This window comes from Salmo salar, chromosome ssa29 (genome assembly GCF_905237065.1).
Source record: "Salmo salar chromosome ssa29, Ssal_v3.1, whole genome shotgun sequence".
Taxonomy (NCBI): domain Eukaryota; kingdom Metazoa; phylum Chordata; class Actinopteri; order Salmoniformes; family Salmonidae; genus Salmo; species Salmo salar.
Window position 1 is genome coordinate 34,935,509 of NC_059470.1, and position 15,785 is coordinate 34,951,293.

At 47.0% G+C, this 15,785-nt stretch overlaps 1 protein-coding gene across 5 annotated transcripts in view; it reads left to right on the plus strand.

Annotated features, from left to right (window-relative positions):
* The window catches only part of LOC106590653 (collagen alpha-1(XI) chain), a 209,906-nt gene that overhangs the window by 128,457 nt on the left and 65,664 nt on the right, over positions 1–15,785 (plus strand). For all 5 annotated transcript variants that reach the window (XM_045710693.1, XM_045710695.1, XM_045710694.1 and 2 more), the window contains 3 exons: positions 1,526–1,579; positions 3,695–3,802; positions 13,853–13,942. In XM_045710693.1, the coding sequence (XP_045566649.1) occupies positions 1,526–1,579; positions 3,695–3,802; positions 13,853–13,942 (252 nt within the window). The remainder of the gene's footprint in view (positions 1–1,525; positions 1,580–3,694; positions 3,803–13,852; positions 13,943–15,785) is intronic.

Genomic DNA, 15,785 nt, shown 5'->3' on the forward strand with positions numbered 1-15,785 from the left:
GACTAGGCTTGGTCTGTGTCTGGGTAACTGGTTCCTGGCCCCTGATGTCTGGGTAACTGGTTCCTGGTGTCTGGGTAACTGGTTCCTGGTCCCTGGTGTCTGGGTAACTGGTTCCTGGTCCCTGGTGTCTGGGTAACTGGTTCCTGGTGTCTGGGTAACTGGTTCCTGGCCCCTGGTGTCTGGGTAGCTGGTCCCTGGTGTCTGTGTCTGTGTAACTGGTTCCTGGCCCCTGGTGTCTGTGGAACTGGCCCCTGGTTCCTGGGTAACTGGTTCCTGGTCCCTGGTTTCTGGGTAACTGGTCCCTGGTGTCTGTGTCTGGGTAACTGGTTCCTGGTGTCTGGGTAGCTGGTTCCTGGTGTCTGTGTCTGAGTAACTGGTTCCTGGTCCCTGGTGTCTGGGTAACTGGTTCCTGGTGTCTGGGTAACTGGTTCCTGGTCCCTGGTGTCTGTGTAACTGGCCCCTGGTGTCTGGGTAACTGGTTCCTGGTCCCTGGTTTCTGGGTAACTGGTCCCTGGTGTCTGTGTCTGGGTAACTGGTTCCTGGTCCCTGGTGTCTGAGTAACTAGTTCCTGGTGTCTGGGTTACTGGTTCCTGGCCCCTGGTGTCTGGGTAACTGGTTCCTGGTGTCTGTGTAACTGGTTCCTGGTGTCTGTGTCTGGGTTCCTGGTCCCTGGTGTCTGGGTAACTGGTTCCTGGTGTCTGGGTAACTGGTTCCTGGTCCCTGGTGTCTGGGTAACTGGTCCCTGGTGTCTGTGTTTGGGTAACTGGTTCCTAGTATCTGTGACTGGTTAACTGGTTCCTGGTGTCTGTGTCTGGGTAACTGGTTCCTGGCCCCTGGTGTCTGGGTAACTGGTTCCTGGCGTCTGGTGTCTGGGTAACTGGTTCCTGGTGTCTGGTGTCTGGGTAACTGGTTCCTGGTGTCTGGGTAACTGGTTCCTGGCCCCTGGTGTCTGGGTAACTGGTTCCTGGTGTCTGTGTTTTGTCTGGATTCTTTGTTTAACCTTGTTATTGCAGCAATGATCTCTGGGTAAAAGGGATCACATTTTACCTTGTGGTGATGAGATGCTTCATGTTGCCACATGGTGGTGAGATGGTAACTAAGTAAGCAGGATCAATGTCTATTATAAATATCTTCTACTAAATGTAGCATCTAAAGTTACATCCTAAACATGACAACATGGAAATAAACAAAGAAAAAAAGAAAAAAACAAATGACTGGAACATAACATGAAGTTTATCATGTAATATGTCCATAACTAATGTGTTTTCATGGACCATGCACACGGTAATTGCTTGGTTCTCTTCAATAGGATCCATTAGAAATGCTCCTCATCCTCTCACCCTTGTCAACACAGTACATTCAGTGGTTGTCCATTGGGATGCACACAACACTGACTCCACTATGTCCACTAGATTAATCATTTTGGAAGGTTGACATCAATAGCAGGATTGGAGGAAGTTATTGCATGGATTGAGTTGTTCCGCAAAAATGTTCAATGTGATTGATATGTTGTTCTTGTCCACAGGGATTCCAAGGAAAGACAGGTCCACCCGGCCCAGGAGGAGTTGTTGGTCCTCAGGTAAGGTACTATAGGTTTACTACAGGTAAGACACTATAGGTTTACTACAGGTACTATAGGTTTATTACAGGTAAGGTACAATAGGTTTACTACAAGTACTATAGGTGTACTACAGGTAAGGTACTACAGGTGTACTACAGGTACTATATGTTTACTACAGGTAAGGTACTATAGGTTTACTACAGGTAAGGTACTACAGGTGTACTACAAGTAAGGTACTATAGGTTTACTACAGGTAAGACACTATAGGTTTACTACAGGTACCAAAGTTTTACTACAGGTAAGGTACAATAGGTTTACTACAAGTACTATAGGTGTACTACAGGTAAGGTACTATAGGTTTACTACAGGTACTATAGGTTTACTACAGGTAAGGTACAATAGGTTTACTACAAGTACTATAGGTTTACTACAGGTAAGGATCTATAGGTTTACTACAGGTAAGGTACTATATGTTACTATATGTTTACTACAGGTAAGGAACTGTAGGTTTATTACAGGTACTATAGGTTTACTTCAGGTACTATAGGTTTACTACAGGTAAGGATCTATAGGTTTACTGCAGGTACTATAGGTTTACTACAGGTACTATAGGTTTAACACAGGTACTATAGGTTTACTACACTGGCTATAGGTTACTGTAGGTACTATAGGTTTACAAGAGGTACTATAGGTACTATAGGTTTACTACAGGTAAGGTAGTATAGGTTACTATAGGTACTATAGGTTTACTACACGGGCTATAGGTTACTGTAGGTACTAGAGGTACTATAGGTACTATAGGTTTACCTCAGGTAAGATGCTATAGGTTTACTACAGGTAAGGTACTATATGTTACTATAGGTATTATATGTTTACAACTGGTACAATATGTTTACTACAGGCATTATAGGTTTGCTACAGGTGCTATAGGTTTAGTACGGGTACTATAGGTTACTATAGGTACTATAGGTTTACTACAGTTAAGGTACTATATGTTACTATAGGTACTATAGGTTTACTACAGGCACTATAGGTTACTATAGATACTATAGGTTTACTACAGGTACTATAGGTTTACTACAGGAACTATAGGTTCACATAGGTACTATAGGTTTACTACAGGTACGATAGCTTACTACAGGTACTATAGGTTGCTATAGGTACTATAGGTTGCTATAGGTACTATAGGTTTACTTCAGGTAAGGTACTATAGGTTTACTGCAGGTACTATATGTTTACTACAGGTCCTATAGGTTTACTACAGGTAAGGTACTATAGGTTTACTACAGGTAAGGTACTATAGGTTTACTGCAGGTACTATATGTTTACTACAGGTACTATAGGTTTACTACATGTAAGGTACTATAGGTTACTGTAGGTACTATAGGTTTACTACAAGTACTATAAGTTTACTACAGGTTAGGTATTCCCTGTGGCTCAGTTGGTAGAGCATGGTGTGTGCAATGCCAGGGTTGTGGGTTCGATTCCCGCGGGGGGCCAGTACAATTATTATAATTTTTTTAATGCATGAAATGAAATGTATGAAATGTATGCACTCACTACTGTAAGTCGCTCTGGATAAGAGCGTCTGCTAAATGACTAAAATGTAAATGTAAAAATGTATTATAGGTTTACTACAGGTAAGGAAGTATAGGTTACTATATGTACTATAGGTTTACTACAGGTTCTATAAGTTTACTACAGGTAAGGTACTATAGGTTTACTACAGGTAAGGAATTACAAGTTACTTTAGGTTTTCTACAGTTAAGGTACTATAGGTTTACTACAGGTAAGGAGCTATAGGTTTACTACAAGTAAGGAACTATAAGTTACTTTAGGTTTTCTACAGTTAAGATACTATCCTGGAACTATTATGGACTAAATTAATGTAGCACAGGTAAGTAAACATAATAAGATACATTTATGAAGAACTTTTCAGATTGTTCAAACATACTTACATTATCCAGATCTCACGTCATTCACTAGCAGAAGTGATAGAGTACATGTATAATATTGTCGTCTGTCATAGGTTTGGAATTATCTAAGGGTCTCATGTTATGGTAGAGTGGCTCATGCCTCTACCAATGATGCCCATAATTTCTTCTTCTTCTTCTTCTTCTTCACTTCCTCCAGGGCCCCACAGGAGAGACCGGTCCCGTTGGTGAGAGAGGTCACCCTGGATCCCCAGGACCACCCGGAGAGCAGGGTCTTCCTGGCTCTGCTGGCAAAGAGGGAGCCAAGGTAAACATTCCTAAAGACCCACCTCACTGGAATAAACTTGACAGCTCAACAGATCTCCAGAACTCCACGGCTCTGACCAAAACATATTTAAAAAAACAAAACAATACTCGATACAGATTATGCCTAGTCCTGAAATAAAACGTGAACAATTGGAGAATCTCCACTGAACATGTTTTTGGTCCAGGAATGTAAGCATGAAGTGTATTTTGGCAGACAGCTGGTGAAGTTAGCAGATGGTTGGGGACTGAGGGTTGGGGAGTGGTTGAATTCCCATGCATCCCGATTGCCAATATAAAATCAAATCAAAGTTTATTTGTCACATGCGCCGAATACAACAGGTGTAGACCTTACAGTGAAATGCTTACTTACAGGCTCTAACCAATAGTGCAAAGAAAGGTATTAGGTGAACAATAGGTAGGTAAAGAAATAAAACAACAGTAAAAAGACAGGCTATATACAGTAGCGAGGCTATAAAAGTAGCGAGGCTGCATACAGACACCGGTTAGTCAGGCTGATTGAGGTAGCATGTACATGTAGATATGGTTAAAGTGACTATGCATATATGATGAACAGAGAGTAGCAGTAGAGTAAAAGAGGGGTTGGCGGGTGGTGGGTGGGAAACAATGCAGATAGCCCAGTTAGCCACTGTGCGGGAGCATTGGTTGGTCCGCCCAAATGAGGTAGTATGTACATGAATATATAGTTAAAGTGACTATGCATATATGATAAACAGAGAGTAGCAGCAGCGTAAAAAGAGGAGTTGGGGGGGCACACAATGCAAATAGTCCGGGTAGCCATTTGTCTTATGGCTTGGGGGAAAAAACTGTTGAGAAGCCTTTTTGTCCTAGACTTGGCACCATGGTACCGCTTGCCATGCGGTAGTAGAGAGAACAGTCTATGACTGGGGTGGCTGGGGTCTTTGACCATTTTTAGGGCCTTCCTGGATGGCAGGCAGCTTAGCCCCAGTGATGTACTGGGCCAGACGCACTACCTTCTGTAGTGCCTTGCGGTCAGAGGCCGAGCAATTGCCGTACCAGGCAGTGATGCAACCAGTCAGGATGCTCTCGATGTTGCAGCTGTAGAACCTTTTGAGGATCTCAGGACCCATGCCAAATCTTTTTAGTTTCCTGAGGGGGAATAGGCATTGTCGTGCCCTCTTCACGACTGTCTTAGTGTGTTTGGACCATTCTAGTTTGTTGTTGATGTGGACACCAAGGAACTTGAAGTTCTCAACCTGCTCCACTACAGCCCCATTGATGAGAATGGGGGTGTGCTCGGTCCTCCTTTTCCTGTAGTCCACAATCATCTCCTTAGTCTTGGTTACGTTGAGAGATAAGTTGTTATTCTGGCACCACCCGGCCAGGTCTCTATAGGCTGTCTCGTCGGTGAACAGACACTGTTGTGTCGTCTGCAAACTTAACGATGGTGTTGGAGTCGTGCCTGGCCATGCAGTAATGGGTGAACAGAGAGTACAGGCGGGGACTGAGCACGCACCCCTGGGGAGCTCCAGTGTTGAGGATCAGCGTGACAGATGTGTTGCTACCTACCCTCACCAATATATTGTGTATTAAGGATGTAGACATATGGCCTTATTCAAAACAAGGCCGTTACTCCCAGAGAGTCCCAAGGCCACCCAGCCCCTCGCTCTGTCTTCTTTACTACCAGCCAGTCCCAAGGCCACCCAGCCCCTCCCTCTGTCTCCTCTTTACTACTAACTAGTTCCAGGACCACTTAGCCCCTCCCCCTGTCTCCTTCTTTACTACTAACTAGTTCCAGGACCACTTAGCCCCTCCCCCTGTCTCCTCCTTTACTACTAACTAGTTCCCAGACCATCAAGCCCCTCCCCCTGTCTCCTCCTTTACTACTAACTAGTTCCAAGACCTCCCAGCCCCTCCCCCTGTCTCCTCCTTTACTACTAACTAGTTCCAGGACCACTCAGCCCCTCCCTCTGTCTCCTTCTTTACTACTAACTAGTTCCCAGACCGCCTAGCCCCTCCCTCTGTCTCCTGCTTTACTACTAACTAGTTCCAAGACCACCCAGCCCCTCCCTCTGTCTCCTTCTTTACTACTAACTAGTTCCCAGACCGCCTAGCCCCTCCCTCTGTCTCCTGCTTTACTACTAACTAGTTCTAGGACCACTCAGCCCCTCCCTCTGTCTCCTTCTTTACTACTAACTAGTTCCAGGACCACTCAGCCCCTCCCTCTGTCTCCTTCTTTACTACTAACTAGTTCCAGGACCACTCAGCCCCTCCCTCTGTCTCCTTCTTTACTACTAACTAGTTCCAGGACCACTCAGCCCCTCCCTCTGTCTCCTTCTTTACTACTAACTAGTTCCCAGACCATCAAGCCCCTCCCTCTGTCTCCTTCTTTACTACTAACTAGTTCCAGGACCACTCAGCCCCTCCTTCTGGCTCCTTGTTTCGTTTTATTTCCTTCGCAGAAGGAGTCCGTGTAATCAACTCCATTGGCTAACTCCAACCTCCTTCCACTCAGGCGCAATTGCCTGCCACCACCACCGGGTCCTAGGCATCAGTTGCAATGCCTTCAGAAAGAATTCACACCACTTGACTTTTTCCACATTTTCTTGTGTTACATCCTGAATTTAAAATAAAAATCATGTGTCTTTGGCCTAGACAGAAAACCCCATAATGTCAACGTGGAATTATGTTTTTCAAAATGTACACAAATGAATTAAAAATGAAAAGCTGAAATGTATTGAGTCAATATGTATTCAACCCCTTTGTTATGGCAAGCCTAAATAAGTTCAGGATTAAACATTTGCTTAACAAGTCACATAATATGTTGCATGGACTCACTCTGTGTGCAATAATAGTGTTTAACATGATTTTTGAATCACTACAGTATCTCATCTCTGTACCCCACACACACAATTATCTGTAAGGCCCCTCAGTTGAGCAAATCTGTCATGCCCTGACCTGAGAGAGACGGTTTATTTCTCTATGTTGTTAGGTCAGGGTGTGGGGTGGGCATTCTATGGTTTATATTTCTATGTTTTGGCCATGTATGGTTTCCAATCAGAGGCAGCTGCCTATCGTTGTCTCTGATTGGGAACCATACTTAGGCAGCGCTTTCCCTCCTTGAGTTGTGGGATCTTATTTTTGTACTGCTGTGTAAAGCCTGCAAGACGTGACGGTCGTGTTCCATTGTTTATTATTTTGTTTAAGTGTTCAGAGTTTAAATAAATAATCATGAACACGTGCCACGCTGCATCTTGGTCCCCTCATTGCGACGGTCGTTACAAATTCATTTTAAACACAGATTCAACCACAAAGACCAGGGAGGTTTTCCAATGCCTCACAAAGTTACTGTTTTGGCTTAAATCTACTTGTCTAGCAATGATCAACAACCAATTTGACAGAACTTGAAGAATTTTGAAAAGAATAATGAGCAAATGTTGCTCAATCCAGTTCTGGAAAGCTCTTAGAGACTTACCCAGAAATACTCACAGCTGTAATTGCTGCCAAATGTGCTTTTACAAAGTATTGACTCTGGGATGTGAATACGAATGTCATATTTTTGTATTTAATCTCCACTAAATTAGCAAACATTTCTAAAAACATGTTTTCACTTTCGTCATTATTGGGGTATTGTGTGTAGATGGGTGAGATGAAAAAAAAAAAATCTATTTCATCCATTTTGAATTCAGGCTGTAACACAACATGTGGAATAAGTATACAGTGCCTTCAGAATACTTTCTGGGAGGGAGGGGTTTGGCAGATCCTCTTAAACCTTAGCGAGTCACCTCTCTTTCTCTCTCTTTTCTCTCTCTCTCTCTCTGCCTCACTATTTATCTTTCCCCCCCCCTCTCTCTCTCTCTCTCTCTCTCTCTGCCTCACTATTTATCTTTTACCCTCTCACTCTCTCTCATTTCTATCTCTCGCATTCTCTTTCTCTCTCTGCTCTCTCACTCTCTCTATGTCTCCCACTTAGCGGATAAACCGACTTAAAAAAAATAACAATAAAAAAAGGCAGTCATGCTGCTACCATTTATGATTTGTCTTAGTAATTGCTCTGATTGTAACTCCATCGACACAGTCCCAGCACCCTGATACGACTGCTACTGTTGTTGTCTGTGTTTGCTTTTGTTTTTGTTAACAGTCCCTTGTCCTCTAGGACTGTATTATAACAGTCTCTCAGCTAGTTGTCCTCTAGGACTGTACTATAATAGTCTCTCAGCCAGTTGTCCTCTAGGACTGTATTATAATAGTCTCTCAGCCAGTTGTCCTCTAGGACTGTATTATAATAGTCTCTCAGCCAGTTGTCCTTAAAGGACTGTATTATAATAGTCTCTCAGCTAGTTGTCCTCTAGGACTGTATTATAATAGTCTCTCAGCCAGTTGTCCTCTAGGACTGTATTACAATAGTCTCTCAGCCAGTTGTCCTCTAGGACTGTATTATAATAGTCTCTCAGCCAGTTGTCCTCTAGGACTGTATTATAATAGTCTCTCAGCTAGTTGTCCTCTAGGACTGTATTATAATAGTCTCTCAGCTAGTTGTCCTCTAGGACTGTATTATAATAGTCTCTCAGCCAGTTGTCCTCTAGGACTGTATTATAATAGTCTCTCAGCCAGTTGTCCTCTAGGACTGTATTATAATAGTCTCTCAGCCAGTTGTCCTCTAGGACTGTATTATAATAGTCTCTCAGCCAGTTGTCCTCTAGGACTGTATTATAATAGTCTCTCAGCCAGTTGTCCTCTAGGACTGTATTATAATAGTCTCTCAGCCAGTTGTCCTTAAAGGACTGTATTATAATAGTCTCTCAGCTAGTTGTCCTCTAGGACTGTATTATAATAGTCTCTCAGCCAGTTGTCCTCTAGGACTGTATTATAATAGTCTCTCAGCCAGTTGTCCTCTAGGACTGTATTATAATAGTCTCTCAGCCAGTTGTCCTCTAGGACTGTATTATAATAGTCTCTCAGCCAGTTGTCCTTAAAGGACTGTATTATAATAGTCTCTCAGCTAGTTGTCCTCTAGGACTGTATTATAATAGTCTCTCAGCCAGTTGTCCTCTAGGACTGTATTATAATAGTCTCTCAGCCAGTTGTCCTTAAAGGACTGTATTATAATAGTCTCTCAGCTAGTTGTCCTCTAGGACTGTATTATAATAGTCTCTCAGCCAGTTGTCCTCTAGGACTGTATTATAATAGTCTCTCAGCCAGTTGTCCTCTAGGACTGTATTATAATAGTCTCTCAGCCAGTTGTCCTCTAGGACTGTATTATAATAGTCTCTCAGCTAGTTGTCCTCTAGGACTGTATTATAATAGTCTCTCAGCTAGTTGTCCTCTAGGACTGTATTATAATAGTCTCTCAGCCAGTTGTCCTCTAGGACTGTATTATAATAGTCTCTCAGCCAGTTGTCCTCTAGGACTGTATTATAATAGTCTCTCAGCCAGTTGTCCTCTAGGACTGTATTATAATAGTCTCTCAGCCAGTTGTCCTCTAGGACTGTATTATAATAGTCTCTCAGCCAGTTGTCCTCTAGGACTGTATTATAATAGTCTCTCAGCCAGTTGTCCTCTAGGACTGTATTATAATAGTCTCTCAGCCAGTTGTCCTCTAGGACTGTATTATAATAGTCTCTCAGCCAGTTGTCCTCTAGGACTGTATTATAATAGTCTCTCAGCCAGTTGTCCTTAAAGGACTGTATTATAATAGTCTCTCAGCTAGTTGTCCTCTAGGACTGTATTATAATAGTCTCTCAGCCAGTTGTCCTCTAGGACTGTATTATAATAGTCTCTCAGCCAGTTGTCCTCTAGGACTGTATTATAATAGTCTCTCAGCCAGTTGTCCTCTAGGACTGTATTATAATAGTCTCTCAGCCAGTTGTCCTCTAGGACTGTATTATAATAGTCTCTCAGCTAGTTGTCCTCTAGGACTGTATTATAATAGTCTCTCAGACAGTTTTCCTCTAGGACTGTATTATAATAGTCTCTCAGCCAGTTGTCCTCTAGGACTGTATTATAATAGTCTCTCAGCTAGTTGTCCTCTAGGACTGTATTATAATAGTCTCTCAGCCAGTTGTCCTCTAGGACTGTATTATAATAGTCTCTCAGCCAGTTGTCCTCTAGGACTGTATTATAATAGTCTCTCAGCCAGTTGTCCTCTAGGACTGTATTATAATAGTCTCTCAGCCAGTTGTCCTCTAGGACTGTATTATAATAGTCTCTCAGCCAGTTGTCCTCTAGGACTGTATTATAATAGTCTCTCAGCCAGTTGTCCTCTAGGACTGTATTATAATAGTCTCTCAGCCAGTTGTCCTCTAGGACTGTATTATAATAGTCTCTCAGCCAGTTGTCCTCTAGGACTGTATTATAATAGTCTCTCAGCCAGTTGTCCTCTAGGACTGTATTATAATAGTCTCTCAGCCAGTTGTCCTCTAGGACTGTATTATAATAGTCTCTCAGCTAGTTGTCCTCTAGGACTGTATTATAATAGTGTAACGGCTGTCTACGGAAGAAGTGGACCAAAATGCGGCGGAGTTAGGGTTCGTCATTTTTAATGTTACGAACACTATGCAATTAACAAAACAACAAAACTGACAGCCAACACAGTCCTGTCAGGTGCAACAACAGTGACAAGCACAATTACCCACACCCCACAACGGAAACGTAGGCAACTTATGTGTGACTCCCAATCAACCACAACCCTCTACAGCTGTGCTTGATTGGAAGTCACACGGCCAAAATTAAATGAAACAATAAAACACTTACTCCCTTCTGCCACGTCCTGACCCAACTACACCCTCTACTGGTCAGGACGTGACAGTACCCCCTCAAGGTGCAGACCCCGGGATGCACCTACAAAAAGGAAAACACAAAAAAATCCCCAACAAAAGGAACACCTAAACAATAAGGGAGGGAAGGGAGGGTGGCTGCCGTCACCGACGGCACTGTGCTACACCCTCCCTCCCCAACCCACCTATCCTGGAGGTGGCTCAGGTGCAGGACGTGGACCTCGCTCCACCTTCGGCGTCGCCCACTCTGTTGGCGCCGATCGCTGCGCCGGGCAGACGGGCCACTCGGGCTGACCCTGGCAGACGGACCACTCGGGCTGGGTCGGAAGGCATGCGGGCCACTCGGGCTGGGCCGGAAGGCATGCGGGCCACTCGGGCTGGGCCGGAAGGCATGCGGGCCACTCGGGCTGGGCCGGAAGGCATGCGGGCCACTCGGGCTGGGCCGGAAGGCATGCGGGCCACTCGGGCTGGGCCGGAAGGCATGCGGGCCACTCGGGCTGGGCCGGAAGGCATGCGGGCCACTCGGGCTGGGCCGGAAGGCATGCGGGCCACTCGGGCTGGGCCGGAGGGCATGCGGGCCACTCGGGCTGGACCGGAGGGCAGGAGGACCACTCGGGCTGGACCGGAGGGCAGGAGGACCACTCGGGCTGGACCGGAGGGCAGGAGGACCACTCGGGCTGGACCGGAGGGCAGGACCAGTCGGGCTGGACCGGAGGGCAGGAGGACCACTCGGGCAGATCAGGGCAGGCGGGCACCTCTGGCAGAACCGGGCAGTCTGGCCACTCTGGCAGAACAGGGCAGTCCGGCCACTCCGGCAGAACAGGGCAGTCCGGCCACTCCGGCAGAACAGGGCAGTCCGGCCACTCCGGCAGAACAGGGCAGTCCGGCCACTCCGGCAGAACAGGGCAGTCCGGCCACTCCGGCAGAACAGGGCAGTCCGGCCACTCCGGCAGAACAGGGCAGTCCGGCCACTCCGGCAGAACAGGGCAGTCCGGCCACTCCGGCAGAACAGGGCAGTCCGGCCACTCCGGCAGAACAGGGCAGTCCGGCCACTCTGGCAGAACAGGGCAGTCCGGACACTCTGGCAGAACAGGGCAGTCCGGCCACTCTGGCAGTTCAGGGCAGTCCGGCCACTCTGGCAGTTCAGGGCAGTCCGGCCACTCTGGCAGTTCAGGGCAGTCCGGCCACTCCGGCAGTTCAGGGCAGTCCGGCCACTCCGGCAGTTCAGGGCAGTCTGGCCACTCCGGCAGTTCAGGGCAGTCTGGCCACTCCGGCAGTTCAGGGCAGTCTGACCTCTCTGGCGACTGTTGACTGGCGGGCAGCTCTGACGACTGTTGACTGGCGGGCAGCTCCGACTCAGGATTCACCAGGCTGGGGAGACATAACGGAGGCCTGGCTTGAGGAGGTGGCACAGGAGAGACCAGGGTGGAGAGACCCACTGGAGGACCGGTCCGTGGAGGAGACACGGGCTTGACCAGGATAGGGAGATCCACTGGAGGACTGGTCCGTGGAGGAGACACGGGCTTGACCAGGATAGAGAGACCCACTGGAGTACTGGTCCGTGGAGGAGGCACGGGCTTGACCAGGATAGGGAGACCCACTGGAGGACTGGTCTGTGGAGGAGACACGGGCTTGACCAGGATAGAGAGACCCACTGGAGTACTGGTCCGTGGAGGAGGCACGGGCTTGACCAGGATAGGAAGACATGCAGGAGGCTTGGTTCTGGGCATAGGTACAGGATGTGCAGGGCTGGGAAGACATGGAGGAGGCCTGTTTCTGGGCGCAGGCACAGTCTTTACCAGACAACCAGCACGCACCTCAGGACGAGTATGGAGAGCTGCCTCAGGTGACATCATACCCACGACACGCTCATTAGGGCGAATGCCGTACTTTATGCACCACACTAGCAGCTCTCTCATCTCTCTCTCTCCTAATTTTCCCATTAACCCCGTCACAGTCTCTGTCTCATAGCCCTCGCTCACCTCCAATGTCATCCCGACTGGCTCTGGTTCCGACCTCAGCTCCACCGACTGTCCCGTGTGCCCCCCCAAAAAAATATTGGGGCTGCCTCTCGCGCTCGTTGCGCTCTCTCTCCTCGTAGTATCGCCTCTCCGCTCTCGCCGCTTCAATCTCCCACTGCGGGAGGCGATAATCCCCAACCTGAGTCCATGGTCCCTCTCCGTCCAGGATCTGTTCCCATGTCCATTTGTCCATAACGCAGTAGTCCTGCTGCTCCTTCCTCTTCCGCCGCTTGGTCCTGGTTTGGTGGGTAATTCTGTAACGGCTGTCTACGGAAGAAGTGGACCAAAATGCGGCGGAGTTAGGGTTCGTCATTTTTAATGTTACGAACACTATGCAATTAACAAAACAACAAAACTGACAGCCAACACAGTCCTGTCAGGTGCAACAACAGTGACAAGCACAATTACCCACACCCCACAACGGAAACGTAGGCAACTTATGTGTGACTCCCAATCAACCACAACCCTCTACAGCTGTGCTTGATTGGAAGTCACACGGCCAAAATTAAATGAAACAATAAAACACTTACTCCCTTCTGCCACGTCCTGACCCAACTACACCCTCTACTGGTCAGGACGTGACAAATAGTCTCTCAGCCAGTTGTCCTCTAGGACTGTATTATAATAGTCTCTCAGCCAGTTGTCCTCTAGGACTGTATTATAATAGTCTCTCAGCTAGTTGTCCTCTAGGACTGTATTATAATAGTCTCTCAGCCAGTTGTCCTCTAGGACTGTATTATAATAGTCTCTCAGCCAGTTGTCCTCTAGGACTGTATTATAATAGTCTCTCAGCCAGTTGTCCTCTAGGACTGTATTATAATAGTCTCTCAGCCAGTTGTCCTCTAGGACTGTATTATAATAGTCTCTCAGCCAGTTGTCCTCTAGGACTGTATTATAATAGTCTCTCAGCCAGTTGTCCTCTAGGACTGTATTAAAGTACTGCTTGATCTGAATTTTATGAATTTTGTAGCGTTGTTTCCTTATCAGAATAAAGAAACGTTCCATGACATTGATTAGCTCAGGTCTTTGACATTGATGCTGTCAGAACTAAAGCATCTCCTCAAAGTCCAAAATGTGCATGTTCTGTCATGATGTCAAAGGGGAAACATGAGAATAAAGCATTTTGTTTTAGTTTTTCTCTTCGTTCACCAGATAACATCAAGAAGGCTGTAGAATGGTAGTGAAATGAACGCAGTAGAAAGGATATCAAAGATATTAGCATGGTGCAGCTGGCCACCTCTCACCCTGTCCTCTGCTGTATGTTGGTGTCTGTAGGGAGACCCCGGTCCCCAGGGAGCCTCAGGTAAAGACGGTCCCGCTGGTCTACGAGGATTCCCAGGAGAGAGAGGACTGCCCGGCGCGTCGGTAAGAAACACCCCACCTGCAACACGTTCCCTTCCATTAGGTATTCCTCCTATATTCACTGACAAAAGACTGACAGACCACCACCCGTGACAAATGAACCAGTACCAATGTAGAGGAATTCATCTCATTAGACCCATAGAGGGGGGACGTCACCCAACCATCAATCTACCGCAGGGAAACTCAGAGAGACGTGTTACAGATGAACAGATGTACATCCCCCCTGAATAGGCTTCCCACCGACAGGCCGACACCACTGTTTTAAACAACAGCCGCTGACGTTTGGTTTTGTAAATGAAAACATCTGCCCCCCCCCCAAAAAAAGCTTTGTCCTGCTCCTTCCCTGACTCTTCCTAAATGTTTGTATTTTACACTGCTCATTTGTCCGAATTTTGAAATCATAAACAGAAAAGTATTTAGAGGCTTTTTTTACATGTTTCTTTCACTCCTATTCCTAACTTAACCCTCCAAGACAATGTGCTGTAGGACGTTGGTACCCAGCCAGGCTCTAAGACAATGTGCTGTAGGACGTTGGTACCCAGCCAGGCTCTAAGACAATGTGCTGTAGGACGTTGGTACCCTGCCAGGCTCTAAGACAATGTGCTGTAGGACGTTGGTACCCAGCCAGGCTCTAAGACAATGTGCTGTAGGACGTTGGTACCCAGCCAGGCTCTAAGACAATGTGCTGTAGGACGTTGGTACCCAGCCAGGCTCCAAGACAATGTGCTGTAGGATGTTGGTACCCAGCCAGGCTCTAAGACAATGTGCTGTAGGATGTTGGTACCCAGCCAGGCTCCAAGACAATGTGCTGTAGGATGTTGGTACCCAGCCAGGCGCTAAGACAATGTGCTGTAGGATGTTGGTACCCAGCCAGGCTCCAAGACAATGTGCTGTAGGATGTTGGTACCCAGCCAGGCTCTAAGACAATGTGCTGTAGGATGTTGGTACCCAGCCAGGCGCTAAGACAATGTGCTGTAGGACGTTGGTACCCTGCCAGGCTCCAAGACAATGTGCTGTAGGACGTTGGTACCCAGCCAGGCTCTAAGACAATGTGCTGTAGGACGTTGGTACCCTGCCAGGCTCCAAGACAATGTGCTGTAGGACGTTGGTACCCAGCCAGGCTACAAGACAATGTGCTGTAGGATGTTGGTACCCAGCCAGGCTCTTAAGACAATATGCTGTAGGACGTTGGTACCCAGCTAGGCTCTAAGACAATGTGCTGTAGGACGTTGGTACCCAGCCAGGCTCTAAGACAATGTGCTGTAGGACGTTGCTACCCAGCCAGGCTCTAAGACAATGTGCTGTAGGACGTTGGTACCCAGCCAGGCTCTAAGACAATGTGCTGTAGGACGTTGGTACCCAGCCAGGCTCTAAGACAATGTGCTGTAGGACGTTGGTACCCAGCCAGGCGCTAAGACAATGTGCTGTAGGACGTTGGTACCCAGCCAGGCTCTAAGACAATGTGCTGTAGGACGTTGGTACCCAGCCAGGCTCTAAGACAATGTGCTGTAGGACGTTGGTACCCAGCCAGGCGCTAAGACAATGTGCTGTAGGACATTGGTACCCAGCCAGGCTCTAAGACAATGTGCTGTAGGACGTTGGTACCCTGCCAGGCTCCAAGACAATGTGCTGTAGGACGTTGGTACCCAGCCAGGCTACAAGACAATGTGCTGTGGGACGTTGGTACCCAGCCAGGCTCTAAGACAATGTGCTGTAGGACGTTGGTACCCAGCCAGGCGCTAATGAGTCTCTCTCTCCTCACTGAATGAATGACAAATGGATGGATGGGCGAACATTGTGCACCTTACTTCACAATGTAATTTAAATTAGGCCTAACTGAATGATA